Source organism: Stigmatopora argus, chromosome 3 (genome assembly GCF_051989625.1).
Source record: "Stigmatopora argus isolate UIUO_Sarg chromosome 3, RoL_Sarg_1.0, whole genome shotgun sequence".
NCBI lineage: Eukaryota > Metazoa > Chordata > Actinopteri > Syngnathiformes > Syngnathidae > Stigmatopora > Stigmatopora argus.
The window spans coordinates 2,682,784-2,706,432 of record NC_135389.1 but is presented as its reverse complement, the minus strand read 5'-3'; the positions used below and the strand labels follow the sequence as shown (position 1 = coordinate 2,706,432).

The following is a 23,649-nucleotide window of genomic DNA, read 5'->3' as shown; positions in this document are numbered from 1 at the left end:
CGCCTATGATGATGGCATTACAAAGAGAGAGTTGCGACCAGATATATTACAAAGAGGGAGTTTCGAGCCAGTGCCCCTGATGTTCTTATGAGCAGCCAACGAGAAGTAATACACTATACTGCTCGTATTAGCGATCGCTCCGGCATTTGCGCTGAGTGACGGGGAAAAACACGGGAAAATGCAAAGCTCCGCCCAGTGCTCGTAGATATATTTTATACACGAAAGAGATGCGGCAAAAGAGACAGTGCTCTACAATGATAAACAGCCTCTCATGTCATGGCCACCTGGCTTTCTCGCATCTCGAAATTTTTCTCGTATCTAGAGATAATTATTTGCTCGAAATTTTCCTCGTATCTCGAGCTGCTCGTATGTAGAGGTACCACTGTATATACAAAGCATAACACTAATAAGGAACATGACCCAATCAATCCCTTATTGGCCCCTACAGGTACTGTCCTAGCTTTTAACAAATGTGTAATATATTGGTCTGACTATTGCCTAGAAGCCGTTTTCTGTCAAAACTTTACCTTGTTATTCCATCACAGCAGGAAAAAATACAAATATATTTTTATTTTGTGTATGAACAATGCTGTACAAAGCCAAATTTAATGAAACATTGCAGACCTGTTCTCCAGGTCTGGCATGGTTAGGTTTCTACTGATGAAGCACATTCTCAAGCTGATGACCTTCTTGTCTGGTGAGGAGTTGTGTTGTGGATATCCAGAATCGTCGCAATCATTGTGGCTGGGAGACTGTAGCCGAACGCCATTCCATGGCAAGTCAGCCACCAGCGAAAGCTTCTTGAAAAGCGGAGAAACTTCACGAATATATTTCACTGTGGGCAAAAGCAGACGTTGAAAGTTGCATTTAATGCATTATTTAAAAAAAAAGGTATTTCTTAATTAGTTTTGCTCACATTAATTGCTTTTCGAAAGACAGACGGAGACGGACAGAGTCATCAAGAGACAGAATGTGTAACGAAAAATGGCCCTTATTGCTGAATGTGATCTGGTATTTTGGATATAAAGTTCTACACAATCAACATTCACAATGTCCCCCATACAATCAAATGGTTAGAATGTGTGCCTAATTAAATCATTATCAGAGATCCAAATGTATGATTATTTATTTTTACTTTCGATTTTTAAGGGCAATAGAGCAACAAAACAAGGGAATTGACAAAAGAAATATGTTTTGAAAACACAACATTGCAAGATGGCCATTATTTACTCAGAATAGGATATCAATTTTTTGTTGTTGTTGTTGTTTTGATATTGTGTTTACAACAGATGTCCCACCCTCCACCGGTAAGATCAATTCTTTGTCTCCATCCGGTTTCCTCAGCTGTTTAGGTTAGCTAAACTAAGGTTAATTGCAATGTCAGAATTAACAGGGTCATCTACTGTCAACGAACTAACTTGCAAAATAGTAGGGTGTCCAAATACTTGTATACCGTATTTACTCGCATATAAGCCGCATTTGTCAGCCAAAAAAAATGATGACTGAATTGAGGGTACGCCTTATATGGGCATAAAAAGACGACATGCACGAAACTGCAAGGTGACAAAGACGAAACGCAATAACGCAAGATAATGCGGCCGATATGATAATTTATTTCAAAGTCGAGAAAGGATAAAACTATTAGCGAATTAGCTTAGCGTTACGTGTTCGTTGATAGCGATGGGACACCATCTACACAGATACTCCGGTCAGAGAGTGAGATGAAGACACACATCAGCTCCCTTTATATGAATTCCAAGGAATTGACAGTGCATGGCATTCTTCTCCACGAACGCGTTACAGTCAACTTTTAGACGGACAGTGAAAACTCCGCTGAAAACATTTGCGGTACTCCATGCTTAAGAACTACAACTCTAACTACGACTATAGAACCCGAAGCTGTCTGCCTAAGTGCCTAAACAACATAACATGAAAACTTAAGGACCCTGAGCTGCCCACCTAGGTGCCTGCACGAAAAGAAACAATATACTAACCTGCCTTTTAATGAAAACACAACGGAAAACAGGAAACTTATAACATTGTGAAATTGTAATTTCTGTCATTAAAAAGCATCAGGTTCTCATCAAGATAGACTCATTTCTTATTTCAAATTGAATAATTTGCAACATATCACATTTAGGAAGACAGGCATATTAACTTCCTTATATTGACCCAAATAGTGTGCTTTTGATTCATGCAGTATCTCAGTAATACCACGTGCGATGATTTTTCTTAAGATTTTCCCTTCAGAGTAACACATTTGTACTCCCTATTAAAACCATGAGTATGGAGGTGAAAATTCTGAATCAGGGGGCGACTTAGACGAGAGAAATTGTAAATTTCAACATTTTTAGGATATTTTAAGGGCATGGCTTATACACGGGTGGCTTATACGCGGGTAAATACAGTAACTGATTCTAGACATGTGTGTATGTGTGTGTGTATGTATATATATATATATATATATATATATATATATATATATATATATATATATATATATATATACACATATACATATACATATACATATACATATACATATACATATACATATACATATACATATACGTATACGTATACGTATACGTATACGTATACGTATACGTATACGTATACGTATACGTATACGTATATGTATATATATATATATATATATATATATTATATACATATACATATATATATATATATATATATATATATATATATAGTATATACATGGTATATACTAATGCTGTCCCATACAGTTATCGTCGTCCCGACTAATCTCTCGACTAACTTCACGATTAGTCCATTGTTGTTGTTTTTCACTAATTCAGCAATATATTTAATTATTTTTATTGAAGTTAAAAAAATAAAGGGGCAGCTCGATGGCGCAAGTGGTTAGCACGTCAGCCTCACAGCTCTGGGGTCCTTGGTTGAAATCCAGATCGGTCCACCTGTGTGGAATTTGCATGTTCTCCCCTGCCATGTGTTGGTTTTCTCGGGGTACTCCGGTTTTCCTCCCACATTCCAAAAACCTGCCCTGCGATCGGCTGGCCACCGATTCAGGATCTCCAGAGGTCAGCTGGGATAGGCTCCAGCACCCCCCGCGACCCTAATGAGGATAAAGAAAATGAATGAATAAAAAATGAATTTAATGAACGGTCACAGCGGCTTCACTACATCGCAGATTTTTTGGGGGGAGAAGCTGGGCTTAGGTGAAAACTCAATATTTTGGAAAGTGAAACACATGCACAGATATTCAATTTAACGCCACTTTTGCCTGCTGGAAAAGAATATTAACGGGTGTCAGTCCATATCTCTGCTGATCTCACTGGGCGGCAAACACACAGCACTCGTCAAGAAGGAGCAGCAGAGGCTACCTTTCCTGAAGGTACACAGGAAGGAGTACCTAAACACCAACCTGCTGGTGACCTTCTACCGGTCAGCCATTGAGAGCATGTTGACCTAAGTTGTTTCAGTGTGGCACTCAAGCTGCACAGAAGCAGACAGGAAATGACTTCAGAGGATGATCAACACAGCCCAAACGATCATCAACTGCCCCCTACTTCCCCTTTCCGCCATCTACGAATCCCAGTGCCGAAGAAGGGCAAAGAGCATCATTAAAGAGAATACACATCCCGGCTTCCACCTCTTCAACCTCCTGCCGTCTGACAGGCGCTACAGGACCGTAACAGCCAAGACAAAAAGACTCAAGGACCGTTTTTTCCCAAGTGCCGTCACCATACTCAACTCGAGTTCTGCACCGAGGAGGACCTCATCAAGACTTACTGTTAACCACTTTAGTCACTACTTACCTACTTATGTACGTAACCACTTACTTATGTTGACTACAGTGGTACCTCGACATACAAGTCCCCCGATATGTGAGCAATTTGAGATACGAGTAAAAATTTGAGCAAATATTTATCTTGAGATACGAGACAAATTTTGATATACGAGTAGACATCGGACGCTAGAGGCTGCTCATAAGAACATCATGGGCACTGTCTCTCTCCCCGCAACTCCCTCGGGTGATTGGATTGGATTGGATAACTTTATTCATCCCGTATTCGGGAAATTTCATTGTCACAGTAGCAAGAGGGTGAGAATGCAGATAAAGGAAATACATATAGACGTAAATGGATAGGTAATAAGCAAGTTAGTAAATAAATAAATACATAAATAAATACATGAGTAAATAAATAAATAAGCGTCTTGCTGAAATATATACACACGGTACTCGGATGATTCGCCGAAAGACGTTTTGCCGACGGGCGTTTGACAGACGGACAGGTCACCGAATGGACGTTGCGCCGAACGTTTATTCGGCCGAATAAAAATCAATGATTCATTTCCCTTTGCCGCTCATCACTCTCAATTTATTAGTCTACCGTCAATGGCAGCCCGGGAATAAGCACTCTTGGGCAGGCATTGCAGCCCGGGAATAAGCACTCTTGGGCGGGCATGGCAGCCCGGGAATAAGCTGGGTGGGCAGATGTAGCAGAACCGAGCCGTAAAATAACAGCAATCGGGTCAAATCCAGCCGAAAACAGCATTTAATGATTAAATACAAATACTGGAGCTCTTTGGACACTAGAACCGAGCCCAGGGAAGTGAATTCCTCGGTAAAATGTCGCGATGGTGTCGCGATGGAGGCAAAAAAACGTCCATACATGTCCATTCGCCAAACGGCTCAAAATGCTCTCAAATTCGGTCAAATCCAGCCGAAAACAGCATTTAATGATTAAATACAAATACTGGGGATTTTTAGACATCAGAACCGGGCCCAGGGTGGTTGATTTCCCAGATAAATGTGCACTTTAGAGCGTTACCTGACCCAATTGCAATGAATAAATTTGTCCACCGGATGGAAGAGTTCTGCCGATTCAAAGCAGGGGTACTTTCGTTACAAACCTTCCTGGACCAATATTTTTACACAAATTAGTCAATAATACATCTACCCACACATGGGACACAATTCCAGAGTAAAACTACCAACCAGAACCGACATGGACCGGATCTAAACTACCACTATTTTGCCTTCATCGGGACATCATCGCGATATTTTACCGAGGAATTGTTAGGTTCGATTAAACTTATTTTTGAGTGTGTCTGCATCGTAATCCAAGTTAATTTAAATTTGTTTATGTTATGTTACGAGTGTATTGCCGTGAAAATTCTTACGCAGTTTTTGGTTTCCGACCTGATATGCAATTGTTGTGGCAGTTGTTTTTTTACCTTAATTGTGTTATTCGGTTAGTTTATGCAATTGTTTGAATCAGATAATCTTAAGTGTTTTGATTATGCGCGACTAAATGGAGGAGGATGCCTTTCTTCAGACCTTAATTGTGTTATTCGCTTATGCAATTGGATTGAATAGATAACCTTGTAATTGTTTTGATTCGATGTCTTAAATTGGCAGATGAATTTGGTCCTTTAGAATGTCACGGTGGCGAGGATGAGCCAGGACTGATTCTCACTTGCAAGTAAACACCGGAGATGTGCCCGATGCCTTCCTTGTATTGTTTTATATTATATTAAAGTATACCTATTAATGAACCTATCAAACACATTTTAGTCATATTAAACCACTAGTTATGTGTTACTTTGTTAATAGATGGTGAATTAGAACAAATAAAACATTTTTTCCAATCCAATATCCTGTTTTTGGTGTTTTTTCAGAGGGTTGGAACGAATTAATTTGTTTTTAGTTCATTTCTAAAGCAAACGTTCGTTTGAGTTACGAGAAAATCGACAAACGAGCTCAGTCCCTGAACGCATTAAGCTCGTATTTCGAGGTACCACTGTACTCATCTTTTTTACTACTACTTATTTATTATGTTGACTACATACAATATTTTGTCGCAGATGAGCCGTATTTGTGACAAAAAAATGATGACTGAATCAAAGTGGTTTATATGCGCACAAGACGATGTCGGCAAATTAACATTTATTATTTGTTGGTTATTTTCGTTTTACAGTAAGAAAAATGATTACTGGACTAATTACTAACTTCCTTATGATATTGACCCTAATAATGTGCTTTTGAATCATACAGTATCTCAGAAATACCACATTCTTAAGATTTTCCCTTCAAAGTAACACATTTGTACTTCCTATTAAAAGGATGAATATAGAGGTGAAAATTGTAAATAAGCAAGAAATTGAAAAAATAAACGATTTTAAGACAATTTTAAGGGTGCGGCTTAAACGCAGGGGTGGCTTATACGGTATTTATTTACTACTTATACAGTCCTACTTCTACTTACGAAATTATTTGCTTCCAGAACTTTTTCCGTAACTTGAAAGTTTTGTAAGTAGAGGTATACTTTATATGTAAATTCTCTAATTCGTTCCACGGTCGTCACAAGACTACAAACTAAACTCTATAAAATTGGTCAGGGTCCCATATTTGTATGAAAGATGTGAGGAAACACAAAAATAAGAGAAAATTATAAGGAAATTATTTATTAATGTCTTAAAAGAAATAAAGCATGTGAAAAGCTGCCCTGCGCTGCTGAAATAGTTCCCTTCGCGGCAGTTACACTGGGAGACGTAATACCCGTGTTGGTCCGCCAGATGGCGGAAAGAGCCCGTTCTACCAGGGCCGAAAGCCGTCCACATTGTAGTACATTTTGGACTTTTACGTGTGCCCTATGTGTGTTTGTGTGTGAAAATATGTGCCACGTTGCATTTGTACGGTTTTTAATTGCTTAATAAGGGGAATTGCAATCATTAATAAGGGGAGCATTTAGCCAAGGTGGACAGGTATGTAAGAGAGAATCTTGAAACATGGATAGTGGATGTTGTGAGACAGCCAATTGAATTGAATTGAATGCTTTCACTGTCATAATATGAGATAGAATGAGAGCGATAAAATGAGAGCCCAGTAGAGGGTAACGATGTTCTAAAGTGAGAATTGGGTTGGATAACTTTATTCATCCCGTATTTGGGAAATTTCTTTGTCACAGTAGCAAGATGGTGAGGATGCAGAAATAGGAAAGGCATTTTAGACACAAGTAGATAGGTAATAAGTAGGTTAATAAATATATAAATGAATAAGCGTGTATCTGAAGTATATACAGACGCTCCCCTACTTACGAACATACGACTTACGAACAACGGTACATACGAACATGTCTGCAAATTGCGTTTATGTCGAAAAATGTTCGTAAGTTCGATTTTGTATTGCGTAAGTGCATGACGCATCTCCAGTGCGCAAAGAACCTTTTTCATTTTTATCATGAAATATCTCGTGCAGCCATTATTCAATATGGTTGGTGAAAAGCGAAATGCTTCTAGTGAGAGAGTTGCAAGGAAGAGGCAAGCCATTTCATTTGAAACGAGTGGCAATAATAACGAACCTTGATGCGTGTGAGAGTGGTGAGCGTTGCACGGTCATACAACTTGAATTGTTCGACCGTCAGTACCATTTATAAACAGAAAGATCGAGCAGCAGGACCCAAATATTGAACATTGCACAAAGTTTGCAAATCACTTGAATGATGCCATACAGTGCTACCGCATCATTTATGATAAAAAAAGAAGAAAACTGTGCAATCGTCGTTAGATCGCTTCTTTCGGCCAGTTTCTAATATGTACATATTCTCTCCATTTTATTTAATGTTTTTTCCAGTACAAACCAATGCGTGTTACTTATACAAGCCTTAAACATACAAATGCACTTATATAAACCTTCAATATACTTATATAGGCCTTAAACATAAATTATAATACAAAATATAGCATTGAATCAACTTACAAACAAATTCAACTTATGAACAATCGCTCGGAACCTAACTCGTTCGTAAGTAGGGGAGCGTCTGTATAAATATAAATATATATAAATATATATATATATATATATATATATATATATATATATATATATATACACACACATACATATACATAATCAATGCATCTGCGACAGCATTTTAAAAATAAAATAACGCATAAGGAAATTCATTTAACTTTTGGGGGGGATTTCGTAATTTGGATCTCGAGTTACTCATTTGCTTATAAAAAAAATTGAAACCTCAAAATTTCGTACCTAGAGGCATTCGTAAGTAGAGGTATGACTGTATATTTATTATTTAGTATTATTATTTATTGATTATTTATCTGGTAATTTGATTGTTGTTGTTATTTGTGCATTTCGCCCCATATTTATGTTGTTGATGACTTACATTGACTTCTTATTTCTTATTTATTGACTATTTTTCATTAGTTACTTATACTATTTATTAATTATTTATTTGTCTGTTTGTTTCTTCTTGTTGTCGCGCACTTCATGGTGAGGCTTTAAATCTCATTATACTGTAATGACAATACAGAATACCTTGACATACGAGTGCCCCAACATATGAGCAATTTGAGATACAAGTAAAATTCTGAGCAAATATTTGCCTTGAGATACGAGACACATTTTGAGATACGAGACAAATTTTGAGATACAAGCACACAAGACAGCCAGATGGCCGAGACGTGAGAGGCTGCTTACGATTTCAGCGCACTGTCTTTTTCGGCCCATCTCCTTCGTGTAAAGGTCTGTACGAGTACAAGGCGGAGTGCTCCATTTTTTTCTGTGGTTTTTTTGCGTTAGTCAGTGCAGAATTAAAGGAAAACAATGGGTCCAAAGCAAGCAGGTGCAATGAAGGGTAGTGTGAAGGGAAAACGTATGATGACAATCGATATTAAGCACGTACAAATCGAAAAACATGTGTACGCGTGACGGAGCTAGCTCACCAATAAGAGAGTTTTTCAATAACATGCACCATCCAATTAAGGATAGCTCTGTCTCTGTTTCTCTGTCTCTCTCACACACACAATGCACAAAAACTCAGAGATGATGAGCGTGAATAACTGGCTTGAAATATCTCAACTACAAAGCCTATCCCAGCTGACTCCGGGCCAGAGGCGTGGGACACCCTGAATCGGTGGGCAGTGGATCGCAGGGCATAAGGAGACAAACAACCATGGACACTCACACCCACACCTAGGGGCAATTTAGAGGGTCCGATCAGCCCACCATGCATGTTTTTGGGAATTAGGGGAGGAAACCCACGCAGGCCCGGGGAGAACATGCAAACTCCACACAGATGGATGTGACCTGGATTTGAACCCAGGACCCCAGAGCGGTGAGGCCGATGCGCTAATCACTCGCTCCACCGGGCCGCCCAATCTAACGCCTGAGTCAGCAAAACTATATTTTGACAGAATGATCATATCATACATGACATACTGCCTAAAAAGTTGGTCATCGGGCTACAAAACAACACTAAAACTATACTGTTAAATATGCAGATGTCACATTAGTTTACAAAATCTTACAATACAAAGCCCCTCCTCCACTGCAAGATTTTGTACAAAAAAATTCAAGCAAATCAACAAGGGCTGGCTCTAGTGTAGTTCCCTTCAAAAAGTGTGCTTTCAGCCAAACCACCTTCTGTGTCCGCGCCGCACATACCTGGAACTCAATACCAATTAACATATGTGAACTCCCATCTATGAACCTCTTCGTCAATCATCTCAAGCCTGGCTGTTAGACGAACAAAATTACGATCACGACGCTGTCTAAAGTTGTACTACGTGTGTGAATGTTTCGAGTGTATGTCATCATTCATCTTGTACCTAGACAAGGGACTAAAGATGGAAATTATCCCCCGGCTACAATCTTACATATTTACAAATATACATTCATTATCATGAATAGAAATATATTAATTAATGTGTGCTGTCCCTTATCAAATAAATCAAACTCAAACTAAAATCCAAACCACAAATACAATTCATTCTTTAATTGACTAATATGGCAGATGCTATTCAGGAAGGTTTGCATTGGTGTGAGAAAAAAGCTAGACGTGACAGAGTGCTCGGAATAGGAATTTCCTCTTCCCCTATTGAGTTGTCCATTTCTTTGTTCACAGATGGATGTTGTTATTGCACTCCCTCCGGAGATTTACGGCCTGGTTGGGGAGTAGTGAAACTCACTGATAATAATGAATGGACCGTTGTTAAATCAGGACGGTTAACTGGGAACCAGTGGTCGGTGTGCCTTGTTTGTGCACTAAATTAAATTTTTGTATGGCCCTGACCACTTGAGTGACTGGTTTTATTTCGTGCCGGCCACTAATTATTGCGATCAACCCAGCGGACGTTCACCCTAAAAATAGCCTCCGCGCTCATTCCAAGCATTACAGTAAATCCATTCAAAACATCCCAGGAGGGTGGCGAGGGTGACTTCCGTGTGCTCGCAGCGATTTTAAACCTCCAAAACACTCAATACTGAAGAATATGACATATTTTACTAATTCATTTTATTGTAGCGGTTTCATTTTGATATATTACTACTGTAGGATTAAACTTTAGTTCTTAACTCGATTAAAATGAACAAAGGCTCTGTCTTCGATTCTTCTTTGAGGTTGATTTCACACTTATAAGAAGACAGATGGTGTGGACTCCAAAGGCCAGCAGAGACAAGGTGCTAGACAGATGGTGTGGACTTCAAAGGACAGCGGAGACAAGGACCTAGACGATGTGGATTCCAGGGCCAGCAGTTACAGAGACAAATGGACAGTGGAAAATCCCAGGGAGGATACCCCTTAAAACAGTCGTGGACCAGTCCGCATCTCATTGTTAATCAGCGAATATTCATTTTTGTATTACTATAACTGGGAAAACTCGGGTTTGGACGTTGTCTTTCTCATCCTCCGCTGGGGGCAGAGACACTCAGCGGGCTTATTACTTGGGGAGACACGGAGCTCTGTATGGAACAATTTGTCAGGAATAAATCATCTGTGGAATAACTCGCTCTACCCTGGTCTGTCTCCTCCGATGCTGAACACGCACAATTGTTAGACGGGATAAGACAGATTTAGGAATTGAATTCAGAAGCTAAAACTTTACGTCTAACAATTTAGGTGACCCTGTCCGTGAGTCGAGGGGAGAGAGGCTGCGTAGACATATAGGGGTCGGTTAATGGTTAATGCCGGAGTCGCGGACTTCGAAGCACGTCGGGGACGTGATATTTATTAGGAAAACGTTTGGAACGTGACACGTCGGGGACGTGGGATTAAGGAAAGGGGTAGCCCGGGACACCCCACCGGAGTCACGGACTTTGAGGCACGTCGGAGACGTGATATTTATAAGGGTGGTCTGAGACACCCAGCATCTTTCTATGGAGACTTCTCTGACAGGCGCCTGAGATCAACTAAAAGGTAAGCAGAATACCTGTTACTTAACCGTCAAAATTCTGCTATTGGATTTTTTAAATTATGGAGAAATCACAATAGAAACGTCATCTATATAACACGAGTATCTGTTAAGGGAACATTTCCGTGATAAATATTCGGAATCTGGGATTCCTAACGGTCGTATTAAAATAAGGGAATCGGGAATTCCTAAAACGATCGTATTAAATAAGGGAATCAGGGATTCCGAAAGGTTGTATGCAGGAGACCCGTTACTTTACCGTCAAAAATTCTGCAAACTTATTTTTTAGAGTAGAAGTCACAATAGAAATGTGATTCATATATCACGAGTGTTTGTTCAGGGAACATTTCCGTGATTATATATCTGGAATCGGTGATTGGGGATTCCAGAATGATCGTTTTGAGATGAAGGAAAACGTTCGTATGAAAACAAGGGAATAAGGGATTCCGAAAAAGGTTGTATGCAGGAGACCTGTTACTTTACCGTAAAAAAATTCTGCAAACTTATTTTTTAAGTCTTCAGCAGGGAAACGACTGGGGGTCCACAGATGTTTGATTCCTAGCATTGATTCTAATAAAAATTCGTAATTCCTAGAATTGAATATACTAAAATTCTAAATTTATCTGGTGATTTGTGATGACTGAATTGGTGAAAATGGAAGGAGAGCTTGAGAGAGAATGTGAAAATGTGTGTATTGAAAGGAATGTTAAAAAAGATAAGAATGCCGACGGAGAATGGAATGAATTGATGAGTTTGTACGGAGATGTAGAAGCACAGGTTCTGAATGAGGTTCAAAGACAAGCTAAAATTAGACGCGAGTTGGAGAAACAATTTTGTACGTTGAAAGGAAATTTACATTTTAGGTGTCAAAAAGGGCGAATGGAATATGAATGATTTGTCCATCAGTTTGTAAAAAAAAATGTGACGTCACAGCTAAGGCAGAACTATAGAGGCAAAGGAGAGAGGTGAGTAGGTGGAGGCATGGCCCAATACAGAGAGAGGAGGTATGTTTCCCCTCCGCCCTCAGGGAGGAGGCGTGATATATGACCCTCTTGTTCTTAGATATGTGACTGCATTGACGTAACAAATCCCTCCTCTGGCGAGGGGAGGAAGTCCATGGCTGATGAAGTTCTTGGCCTTAATGAGTGGACAGAGTTGTGCGCTTGCCCATATTAGCTTCCTGCACTCAACATCAGGTATGAGTGATAGAGGAGCAGCAACTACTAGACACCCACATGAAATTCCATTGACCCTGGTGTCAGACGCCTTGTTTAGGGCAATTAAAAATACCTTGGCCCCAACCGTGTTCCCATACACCGATGGAGTGGGAGGTCCGGTGAACTATGAACAGTGTGCTACAGACTGGATGGAAAGCACCGGCCGCCATCCATCCGGCATATTTGAGAGTGAAACCTTATTCCGAGCTATTGTCAAGCGTCTTCCGGAACCTGTGAAAAAGGAGTTGAAGAAGGACCCCCGACTTGTTGACAGGTGACGAACCTAGATTTAAACGTCACCTGACTCACCATTGTAAGATGTATAATGACGAGAAGGTCAAAGAAAAAGACGAATCACAAAATTTGACCTCTACTCTGTTAACACTCCAACTTTCCAAATTACATAGTGAAGCCAAACAATCTAAACAGGAAAAGACAGGGCAATCGGCCCAGATGTTCCAGGGTTATGGTGGGGCCCGAGGTGTTGGTCAGTTCCATGGTGGATACGTTGGTCACGGGTGTGGTTTCTCTGGTGGCCGGGGAAGAGGGTACTCGGGACAAGGCCAACAAGGCAACTGTTTTGCGTGTGGTGGTATTGGACACTGGGCACGTGATTGTCCCAGTCAACAACAGCAACAACTGTTCCCGCGGCAACCCCAAGTACAGCAGTATGGCCCACCACAGCAACGGCGGCCTACGCGCGGAGGAGGAGGACGAGGCACTGGCAGACCATGGCGGCCACAGCAGCCGGCTCAGTCACCTGGACAATATTACCAGGGCGGAGATGATTCCCAGGACTGACGTATTCCAAAATGCACGACTCTTATCAGATTGACCCGCAGACTCCATTGTTAAACTCCTCCATTTTGGAAGAAACAATGGCAAGAAGCCCACTTTACGGCCAGAACCCCTTCACAGATGCGGACACCCCTCACCCGACAAACTAAGCACACCCTGTGCAAACAAAAAGAGAGGGGGTCGCCCATAGAGCTTACTGCTCCTTTCACACCAAACAAAGGGCAAGGAAGACTACCACAAGAGACAGAGAGTTGACAGTACAGTGGTACATCGAGATACGAGCTTAATCCGTTCCGGGACTGAGCTCGTATGACAAGATTCTCGTAACTCGAGCGGAAGTTTCCCATTGAAATGAATGGGAAAAAAATTAATTCGTTCCAACTCTCTGAAAAAAAACACCAAAAACGATATTCGATTGAAAAAAATGTTTTATTTCTTATAATTCGCCATATATTGACGAAGTAATAAATAACGAGTGGTTTGATAGTAATAATGTGTTTAATAGGAGTAAAATTAGACACATTTTGTGGAGGGTATAGACAGCGGCATACACGGAGGCGGGGGGGGCTGCTCGGGGGGGCTTTATCCACGGCAGCAATGCACTCGTAAACGAACAAACAAATTTAAATTAACTTGGATAACTATATACAGACACTCAACGTTTAATGTAACTTCAAACAAAACTAAATTCTAAATTTGTTGTAATCTTTTTTACCTTACGTAGTTCTACGGGTTGACACCACCTGGCCACTCCGCCGAAGTCTTCAAAACGAACGCATCAAGAGTTGTTTGTTTTTGTCTACCCTTCAAAATTTTTCGATAATGTCGCATACAAATGTCATCACAATAGGATAACGCACGACCACTTGCCAACGAGAAATAGTCTTTAAAGAACGATCGCAGGAGCATCTTTCCTGAGAAAGAATAACAGGAAATACAATGGTTGATCTTACCCACGTATTGATTGTGGGTAATGAAGTTTTATTCTGAGAAAGGTTGCCATTGCCTATGGGTGTTGTGTGCACGAGTATACTTCATTACCCAGAAAGTTTTTGTTGGGGATGCGGGAGCACGGAGAGGGACAGGAACAGGCTGAATAAGCTGGTCAGGAGGGCCAGCTCTGTTCTGGGCTGTCCTCTGGACTCAGTGGAGGAAGTGGGAGAGCGGAGGATGCTGACCAGGATGATGTCCATCATGGACAGCACCTCCCACCCCCTGCATGAGTCCGTGGAGTCCCTCCGAAGCTCCTTTAGCAATAGACTGCGGCACCCTCATTGCAGGAAGGAGCGCTTCCGCAGATCCTTCCTCCCATCAGCTGTCAGGCTCTTTAACAAAAAAATGGCTGTGTGTTAAGACCTACCGTATGCATGCATGTACATTTATGTGTATGTATGTATGTATATATGTGCTAAGCAACACGCTTATTTAATTATATATTTATTCATGTATTTATTTCTTGACCTACTTATTACCTATCTATTTATGTCTAAAATGCCTTTCCTATTCCTGCATCCTCACCCTCTTGCCACTGGAACAACGAAATTTCCCGAATACGGGATGAATAAAGTTATCCAATCCAATCCAATCCAATCCAAAGCCCTCTTTTTGCCCGCGCGTTGTGCCTTTCCTGGTCGTATGAAACTCGTCAGAATTAATCAGTTCCGTGCTCGTAGATATTGTTATACACGAAAGATATGCAAAAAAAATGCCATGGCCACCTGGCTTGGTCGCATCACGAAATTTTGACCGCATCACGGGCGAATTATTCGATCGAAATTTCCCCCGTAAGACGAGCATTTTGTATGACGAGCGGTCGTATGACGAGGTACCACTGTATTGTGATATATTAGTGACAAATTATGGGTCCTCTATTAAACACTGAAATTTATAATTAAGAAATGGCTAAGTGGAAGTTTAGTTTCTTTTTCATTGTGGTAAGAAGGAGCTACAAAAATGGCTCTTATTTTAAATAAACACAAGCTTGGAGCAGAATAGGAATTCGGCTAGCGCCATTTAGCTATCCGCAATTTAGCTATTTTAGCAAAATGAGAGTGATTTGCGATTTAGACTTAAGTATTAAGAATAATTTAGAATCTTAATGATATCAAACATGAAGATAACAATGCAGAAATGGCATTTATCCAAATTATTAGGTAAATTGTACCTGACAAGTTTAGATAAAATAATTAATTTAGGATAGGCATGATTTTCCTGGGATGGAATAAACATCATGTATGTTCAGTGAACGGGATTTATATCTTGTTTTGCCCATCAACAGATTAAATATGCTTTAGCGCGAGTCATATTAATGACTATTAGAATATCACGGATTGCATTAGCATCAAATAATTGATGTCAACCAAATGACATTAACCTATTTCTTTTGAGAATGATTAGTGCTGATAGGACAGCAAAATGGAGGTGAGCTGCCAAGAAGCCCAGACTGGGGATGGCGCTCTCCACTAGTAATGAAAAAATTGCAGACCACTGATGTCTCATTATGAGTGTGAGCGTAAATGGATGTTTGTCTTTTGTGTTTTTGATTGGCCGACCACCGAGATATAATCAATTGATCAGAAATCACGGTGGAAAATGATTTCGAAATTTTAAATCAATTTTTGATGAAAATTATGGAAAAATGTTTAGTCCAATGACATCTTTGGTCAAAATGCAGCAGCAGTACTCCAAATGTTAAACTTGAAGTGGAGGAACAAATCTGCTGTGAAATTTGAGAGCACTGAGAAAAACAAAAAACAAAGACTGCCTGATTTGAAATTCCAAAGTACCATTGATTTATAGTGATAATGGCATCCAAATTGTGTTAGCGGAATAATCGACTGAATTGACAAAAGGTTCCATACTTCGTTATGAAATCATTGCGCCTACATAACGAGGTCAACGGAAATCATATTTAGTAGACCATACAAAACGCCATTATTCACCACACGATTGGAGCTGGATGATGAGGCTAATCTGGGTATCTGCATAAAAGAAAAAAACTTTAAAGAAATGCATTGGATTTGGGTTAGCAGAAGGAGACTGTGCTTCTCAACAGACAACAGACTGGACCAACGGTGGTCCCGGGAGCCTGGGTGCTCAACCCAAAATTTGAACGTCCGTACAAGTGTTGCTGACCCACCAGCAGACATGAAAATAGCCAATCCACCTTGTGCACTGTAAGAAGGTTCTCTCAGTTGAAACGTTTGAGAAGACAGGTAAGATAAACTTTTTGACGTGATCAGACGTAATGGAAAGCACTCCAATATTGATTGGAAAAATTATTGCTCGGGAGCAATGCTGTAAGTCATAAGGAACTTTTTAAATATGTTTTATTGTCTCCATAAAAAAGGAGTGAAAGCGTTTCAATTGAGACCAAATCTTCTTAAAGATAGTTAATGTAAACAATTAGGAAGAAAATGGATAGAAATGTAACTAGATTTTAATTTTATGCCTGACTATTGAAAAATATTGATTAAGAAAGTTTTATAGGAGACGATTGGCAAACTCCAAAGACAATGGAATGTTACATTTGATAAAAAGACTATTAGATTGGGATATTTTGAATTTCAAACAACTGAGTTTACTATGCAACGCGATACACATTATTGAATGAATTGGGACTTGATTAGTATGCATTTTATAAGTAATGAGTTTTGATTGCTCTAAAGGATTTCTTTTTTAGACTTGGGTGGTCGTGGATGCTTGGGAGCCTTTTTTCGTTGTGGTGTATGATTGTAAAATCCAAACAAAGAAAGCTGGAATTCCCTTTCCGTACGCAATGCTAAACGCTACACGCAAGGAACAGGAAAGACCGGCGCGTGTGTACGCGAGGCATTTATACTTTTTCTTTCTTCTTCTGCGGTATGGTTAGAACCAATCATTGCAGTGCAGAAAAGGAGGCAGTATCCTCACTTCCACCTTTTTACGCCGGCATTTTGGGCGCAATTTTCATCTGTCTTCCGTTTGCGAACTTTTTTTTTTTAACAATTAATTAGTAACGGGAAAAAAGTGCTGAATTCGCGATGAGTGAGGTCGCGATAATCGAGGGATTACTGTAGAGTGACATACAAGCTCGGTTCCGGAATGCATTAAGCTCGTATCTCAAGGTATTACTGTACAGTGGTACCTCGAGATACGAGCTTAATGCATTCCGGGACTGAGCTCGTATGTCGATTTACTCGTAATTCAAATGAACGTTTCCTATAGAAATGAACTAAAAACGAATTAATTTGTTCCAACCCTCTGGAAAAAACACCCAAAACAGGATATTGCATTGGACAAACATTTTTATTTGTTCTAATTCGCCATCTATTAACAAAGTAAGAAATAACTAGTGGTTTAATAGGACTAAAATATGTTTAATAGTACTAAAATTAGACGGATTTCGCGGAGGGGAGAGAGAGGGGGATAGAGAGAGAGAAGGGGGAGAGAGACTTTTTGCACGGAAACACGCTTGTAACAAACAAATTTAAATGAATTTGGATTACGATGCAGACACACTCAAAAATAAGTTTAATCTAACTTTACACTAAACTTAATTCTAATTTTGATTTAAATTTTGATACCTTTCTTCTCACGGTCGGGTTGGCTCTATTTGCCCCGCCTCCACCCTGACTTTTAGATGCAACCTAGATGTTTGCTTTTGTATTTCCTTCAAAATATTCTGAAAATGATGCACACAAATGTCCTCACAATAGGATAACGCACGACCACTTGCAAACGAGAAGTAGTATATAGGCCATTCGCAATGACTAACAGGAAAAAACACTGAAAAAATGCAACGCTCCGCCTAGTGCTCGTAGAGACATTAAACGAGGGAGTTGCGGGGAGAGAGACAGTGCCCATTATGTTCTTATGAGCAGCCTCTCGCCTCCGCTGTCTGCTCGTATATGAAAATTTGTCTTGTATCTCAAGATAAATATTTGCTCAAAATTTTACCTGTACCTTAAATTGCTCGTATGTCGGGGCACTCGTATGTTGAGGTACCACTGTATATCCAATCAATTAAAATTGGAGCTTGGTATGAAATTAATGAATATTTACTCCCGGCCAATCCTCCCAAGAAATGCATGTATTGTGTCGTCAATTTCAGCTATGGAGTTAATATAGAAAATGAGACCACGCGCAACAACATGTTATCGAATGTAGTTCAGTGTTCTCCAAACGTGGTTAGTACACAATCACAGACATAATAAGCACTTTTGGCTCCATTTCATTTGTGCATAAGCGCTATATAAGAAGGGTTAGGAGTGGGGTTCATTAGCTTAAGACAGACAGATTTCATTGCAACATTGCATTTAATATTACTAAAACGTGTTTAATAGTTCTAAAATTAGATGGATTTCGCGGAAGGGAGAGAGAATGACAGAGAGAGGGGGGAGAGGGGGGACTTTTTGCATGGCAACGCACTCGTAACATAACATAAACAAATTTAAATGAACTTTGATTATGATGCAGACACACTCAAAAATAAGTTTAATCTAACTTTACACTAAACTTTATTCTAATTTTGTTTTATATTTTTATACCTTTCTTCTCCCGGGTTGGCTCTATTTGCCCCGCCTCCACCCTGACTTTCAGTTGTTTGCTTTTGTCTTCCCTTCAAAATATTCCAAAAATGATGCACACAAATGTCCTCACAATAGGATAACGCACGACCACTTTCCAACTTACCTGGGGAAGTATTACTCCTCTCGTAATGGCGAACAAGCTCCGGCATTCGCACTGACTAACGGGAAAAAAACACTGGAAAAATGCAACGCTCCGCCCAGTGCTCGTAGAGACATTACACAAGGGAGTTGCGACCAGAAAGACAGTGCCCATGATGTTCTATGAGCAGCCTCTCGCGTCTGTATATCAAAATTTGTCTCGTATCTCAAGATAAATATTTGCTCAAAATTGTACTCGTATCTCAAATTGCTCCTATGTCGGGGCACTCATATATCGAGGTATTACTGTACTGAAATCCGTGGTGATGCCATGATTGCCATTTGATGAAATGTAGAGGGGGGAAAAATCAATGGTGTCATTTTTATGAAACATGCTTTTCTTAAAGAGTGTCATTTAGTGGTCATTGGGGAATATTTGCATTTAATTAGATTGCAAAGCAGGATTTGAGTGAGAGGAATTTTAAGTCCACTATGCAAAGGCTGAGATTCGGCGGTTAAGTCGTCGTATTTTTCCCCCCTCAGTTCATGCGTGTTCCCGTCATTTCCTGCCACTGCCGTAAAACCTGAAGGAAGAGGGCAACAGAAAATGACGTGTGGCTTGCTTGACTTCAGAAAAAGAAACTATGGCTTACTTGGCCGCAGTCCTAATTCCTGGGCTCCCACACAAAATACTGAAAAATCTTTATGACTGGTCATTCATTATGTGATTCAGAGAAGAGGACAGGGTGTTAACATGGAATTAGTGGTCAAACGGCACTGTCTACTGTTGGGAACATCAATTTGTTGGAATACATATTAGCATAAGGCACATTTGGGTTATTTTCGGGTTCACATTTGTGTGATCTTTGAACGTATTACTTGTAATTATGAAAGAATCATTTAAAACAGCCCCCACCTCACTAGTGAAAACGAAGATGAGTATACGGGAACACACCCACCCTAAACATGGCCTCGGTTAATCCACGTTCAAATGTGACCCAACTTACCCTCGAGCGTCACTTGTTTTCCTGCCTTCTTAAGGGCCTGCACTGCTAGGTCGTGCGTCGCCTCCCGGAGGTCGTTACCGTTCACCGATAGGATGGCGTCGCCCACGCGGAGCGCACGACTTTGATCGGCAGCGAGTCCTGGGAAGATCTTGGAGATAAGGATCGGCATCCGATTCTCGCGCCCTCCTTTGATACTGATCCCTAGCCCGCCAGACTCCTGTTTGACAACACGAACCTTTCGCACAGCCTCCGTGCAGACGTCGGAACACACCTCGCTGCGCTCCGAGCCTGGACTCCCATATCTCGAACCAGGACTTCCAAAGTCAGAGTTTGTAGCGATGTCGGAGTTCTTCCCGGATCTACTTAATCCGTAGGGGCTGTCGTAGGCGCCCACGGGATCGGAGCCGCTGCACCCTTTCTGAAATTGATCGTGGCCAGAAGATCGTCTGCGGCTAGTGTTCCGTAACTTCGTTCCTGGCTCGTTTCCGTTCGACATGCCATTTATCATATCGTCCATATCAGTGCTAGGGCTCCACTGGTTAGCCTCTTCTACGATCCCCTCCACCTCAGCAGCTAAAGTCAGCGTTTCACGGCTAAGTTCGGCTGAAACACGAACCCAGCGGTCGCGTAGAAGTAGATCTAGCTGACCGCTTTTTTCAGCTCTGGTCCAAACTGCCATTCCGGAGGGGCTAGGCAGAATTGATGCGGCCACTTTCACATTAAACTATTCATAAACTTTCTTATGTCTGAAATGTTTGTACAGGCAACTATACTACGTACGTCTTTCCACTGGGTCACTCCGACACACCCACTCACAATCCAGGAGACAAGAGAGAGCGCGCGTAGTTTCCAAAAAAAGAGAGGAGGACAAGAAGAAGAAAAAGGAACCTGTATGTTGTGAAATTTACAAATTAAAGCTTTTCGAGTTCGAACTTCAAAGTTCCTTAGGTAAACAATACCATATCCAGCGTAAACTTTCAAAATAAAAGTAAATTAAATCTAATTATATTGCTCACTACGGTGTTCTGTATAGTTTTTCCTCATTCATTTGGAAACTCAATTTGGTCACAAATAAGAGAGATACATTATCCGAGTAAAAGTCAGCAAAGCACAAATTACTAATATATCGCGTTTGTTTTGAATAATAGACCACCCAACTTCCACGTCAGGCCTTGTTTTGCCATGTGTGAGCTTGGAGTGCTTTGGAGCTTGTTGTGCAGTGGTTCCCAACTTTTGTCATACCGTGGAAGGGTATAAAGCTTTTCCTAATTTTTTTTCGCCGAACTGCGTCGTGGGGGGCTCACGTCAACAAAAGCGTGTGTGTTGAGGACGTCGACGACGGCGAATGACAGAGGCGGCAACATAACAAGACGGCAAAAGAAACAAGTCCAAACCACAACTGAAAAGTTCAAAGTGGCCAAATACTGTCGCAAGGCACTGTACATACAAATAGTATTCTGAAAATTTTGACATCTCGTTACGCTAGTACGGGGGTTGGGGACCATAGGTTCTGGAGCCACATGCAGCTGCTTAGCGCTGCCCTAGTGGCTCCCTGGTCCATTTTCAAAAATGTTTCAAAATGGGGCGTGAAATATATTTTTTGTTTTAATATATGGTATCTGTTGGACAAACATGACACCAACATTCTTCATGTTTTCCAGTGTTATTAGACCGTGTAGAATATAAAATTTGAACATTTTTATGAACAAAGATTTGTATCATAGCCTGCAACACACAGCGGGGCAGGATGCTCGGCACGTCACTTGTAAACAAATCGGTGACTGTGTGATGGGCCATGGATTCCAAGGGGGAAAGACAAAAACAACTGATGATAACAAGAGGATTAAACATTTCTTGGAGCCAATAATTTGCATTCATTGCAATGAGAAGGGATTGCCTGAGTTTGTCAAATAACAAAAGAGTCATGTGGAAAGACATCTCCAGGTAATGCATTTGCAGCTGAGTATCCAGTTGGGAAAGAGGAAACGTGTGATTAGATTACTTCTGGAAAAATTTGATCACAAAATATATTTTAGAAATGTATTGCATCCACCACTACCATTCACAGATGGTTAAAAGGCACATTACACATTTTATTTTGTTGTTCCTACGTCGAATCCTCAAAATAAAAATGACACTAAAAAAATTGGCTTTCTTTAATTTCATCAATGAAACAATTCATCAATATTGTAATGAAGTTAAACTTGATAGAAGATAAAACAGAGCAGTCGCGTGGTGCGTCGTTTTCTACAGAATACACTGCAGGGAAAATAAACATTTAATAATGAATGCTCATTATGTTTTTGTAGCCAATTTAGTCATTTTGACAGTAGGCTTATATAGATACTACAGCAGGTGTTGCCTTTATGACAAGCCTTTCAATTGTTTTGTGGTTCATATCATTTTTATTTTTTTTTTTCGACCGCTATGGCTCTTTCAATATTTTGGGTTGCCGCCACCTGATTTTTATGGAATCCCACGGGGACAAGTCTGACTGATGGTGTGATGGAACCAAGCTAAATGGACAGCGAACTTTTTTACTTGGCCAAACTCGTCATGTCAGATATGGAAGATGACAACTTTGAACGTATGAAATAAGCATTTGTTTTTTAAATTTGTTTTAATGTATGTAACTGTTACCTTTGTGGGCGGAGGGCCCCGAAGCAGGCAAACACACAAGCCAGACGTGGAGTTTTGTGTCTATAATGAGTGACAACTGGCTTGTCTCGACCGGCTAGACCTGGGAAACGTGAAAGGTGGAGTGGGTGCGGAGGACTGTTGGAAGATCGAGGCACACAGCACAAGGGTTTAATACCCGTTCAATTTCATAGGCCGATGAAGCCGGGCGACAGCTTCCAGGATTCAGTCCTAAAGGTAAGGTCGCAGGAGGATAGCCATACCTTCTGGCCAGCGACATAGGTCAGTGCCGGGGCACGGCGGCGATTTGCCTGTCTGTGTGCGTGTGGAGGAGCATTGTAGCGCAGCACGGGCTTGGTCCCAGACATGTGCAGATTTGGCAAGATGTGCCTGGACAGACGGTACACCAATCCCTGCCGCCAGAGACGGGAACAAGTGAGGCTAGTATCCAAGGTAACAATCGAACGGGGACAGATTGAACAAGGCATTAGTGTGCAAATTGTGGGCATTTTCGATCCAGGGCAGCTGGTTGCTCCAGGTGGTCGGGTGGGCACAGGTGGTGCAGCGAAGTGCTGCTTCCAGCTGTTGATTAGTGCGCTCACACTGACCATTTGTTTGAGGGTGTTATCCAGAGGAGACTCACAGAAATTGTCCGGTCCACTATGAACATTCACAAGGTCAAACACAAGTTAAGCACGCCAAGACAGATGAGTGAGATTTTGAAGCTTCTGCAGAAGGAGGGTCCGATGACTCTACTTCTATAGAAAATATTTTACTTCGGGCAAGATTTCATGACATACAAATTCTCTATGACAAGGTACATACAAATTCCCTGTTACAAAGATGCAGTGGGACAGTGACACCGAAGATGGTGGTGATACTGATGATGTTAAAGGCTACATATAAACAAAGGACATACCCTATTACAAAGATGCATGGTTTTGAAACCGATGGTTGTGATGTGGATGGAAGGTATCTATGACATGGGCATGACACGGATTGAAGGTGATGTCATAGATGTGAAACATTATTTGATTACTTTTCAAGATTATTTCACATTTCCCCCCTATAGTAACTAAAATAATTTTTATTAATCACATCAATTTGTATCCCTCCTCTACGGGTTTTAAAATACAAACA

General features: G+C 40.7%; 1 protein-coding gene across 3 annotated transcripts in view; it reads right to left on the bottom strand.

The window, feature by feature from the left end:
• Positions 1–20,879, bottom strand: part of sntb2 (syntrophin, beta 2) — a 99,668-nt gene extending 78,789 nt beyond the window's left edge. Inside the window, exons 1-3 of one of the 3 annotated variants that reach the window (XM_077596491.1) lie at positions 20,108–20,844; positions 19,873–20,020; positions 625–835 (exon numbers count right to left, since the gene is read on the bottom strand). In XM_077596491.1, the coding sequence (XP_077452617.1) occupies positions 625–835; positions 19,873–20,020; positions 20,108–20,551 (803 nt within the window). In that variant the 5' untranslated portion in view covers positions 20,552–20,844. Of the gene's footprint in view, positions 1–624; positions 836–19,872 lie in introns of all 3 variants that reach the window. The other 2 variants (XM_077596492.1, XM_077596489.1) reach the window with 2 other exon arrangements.
• Positions 20,880–23,649: the final 2,770 nt, after the last annotated feature.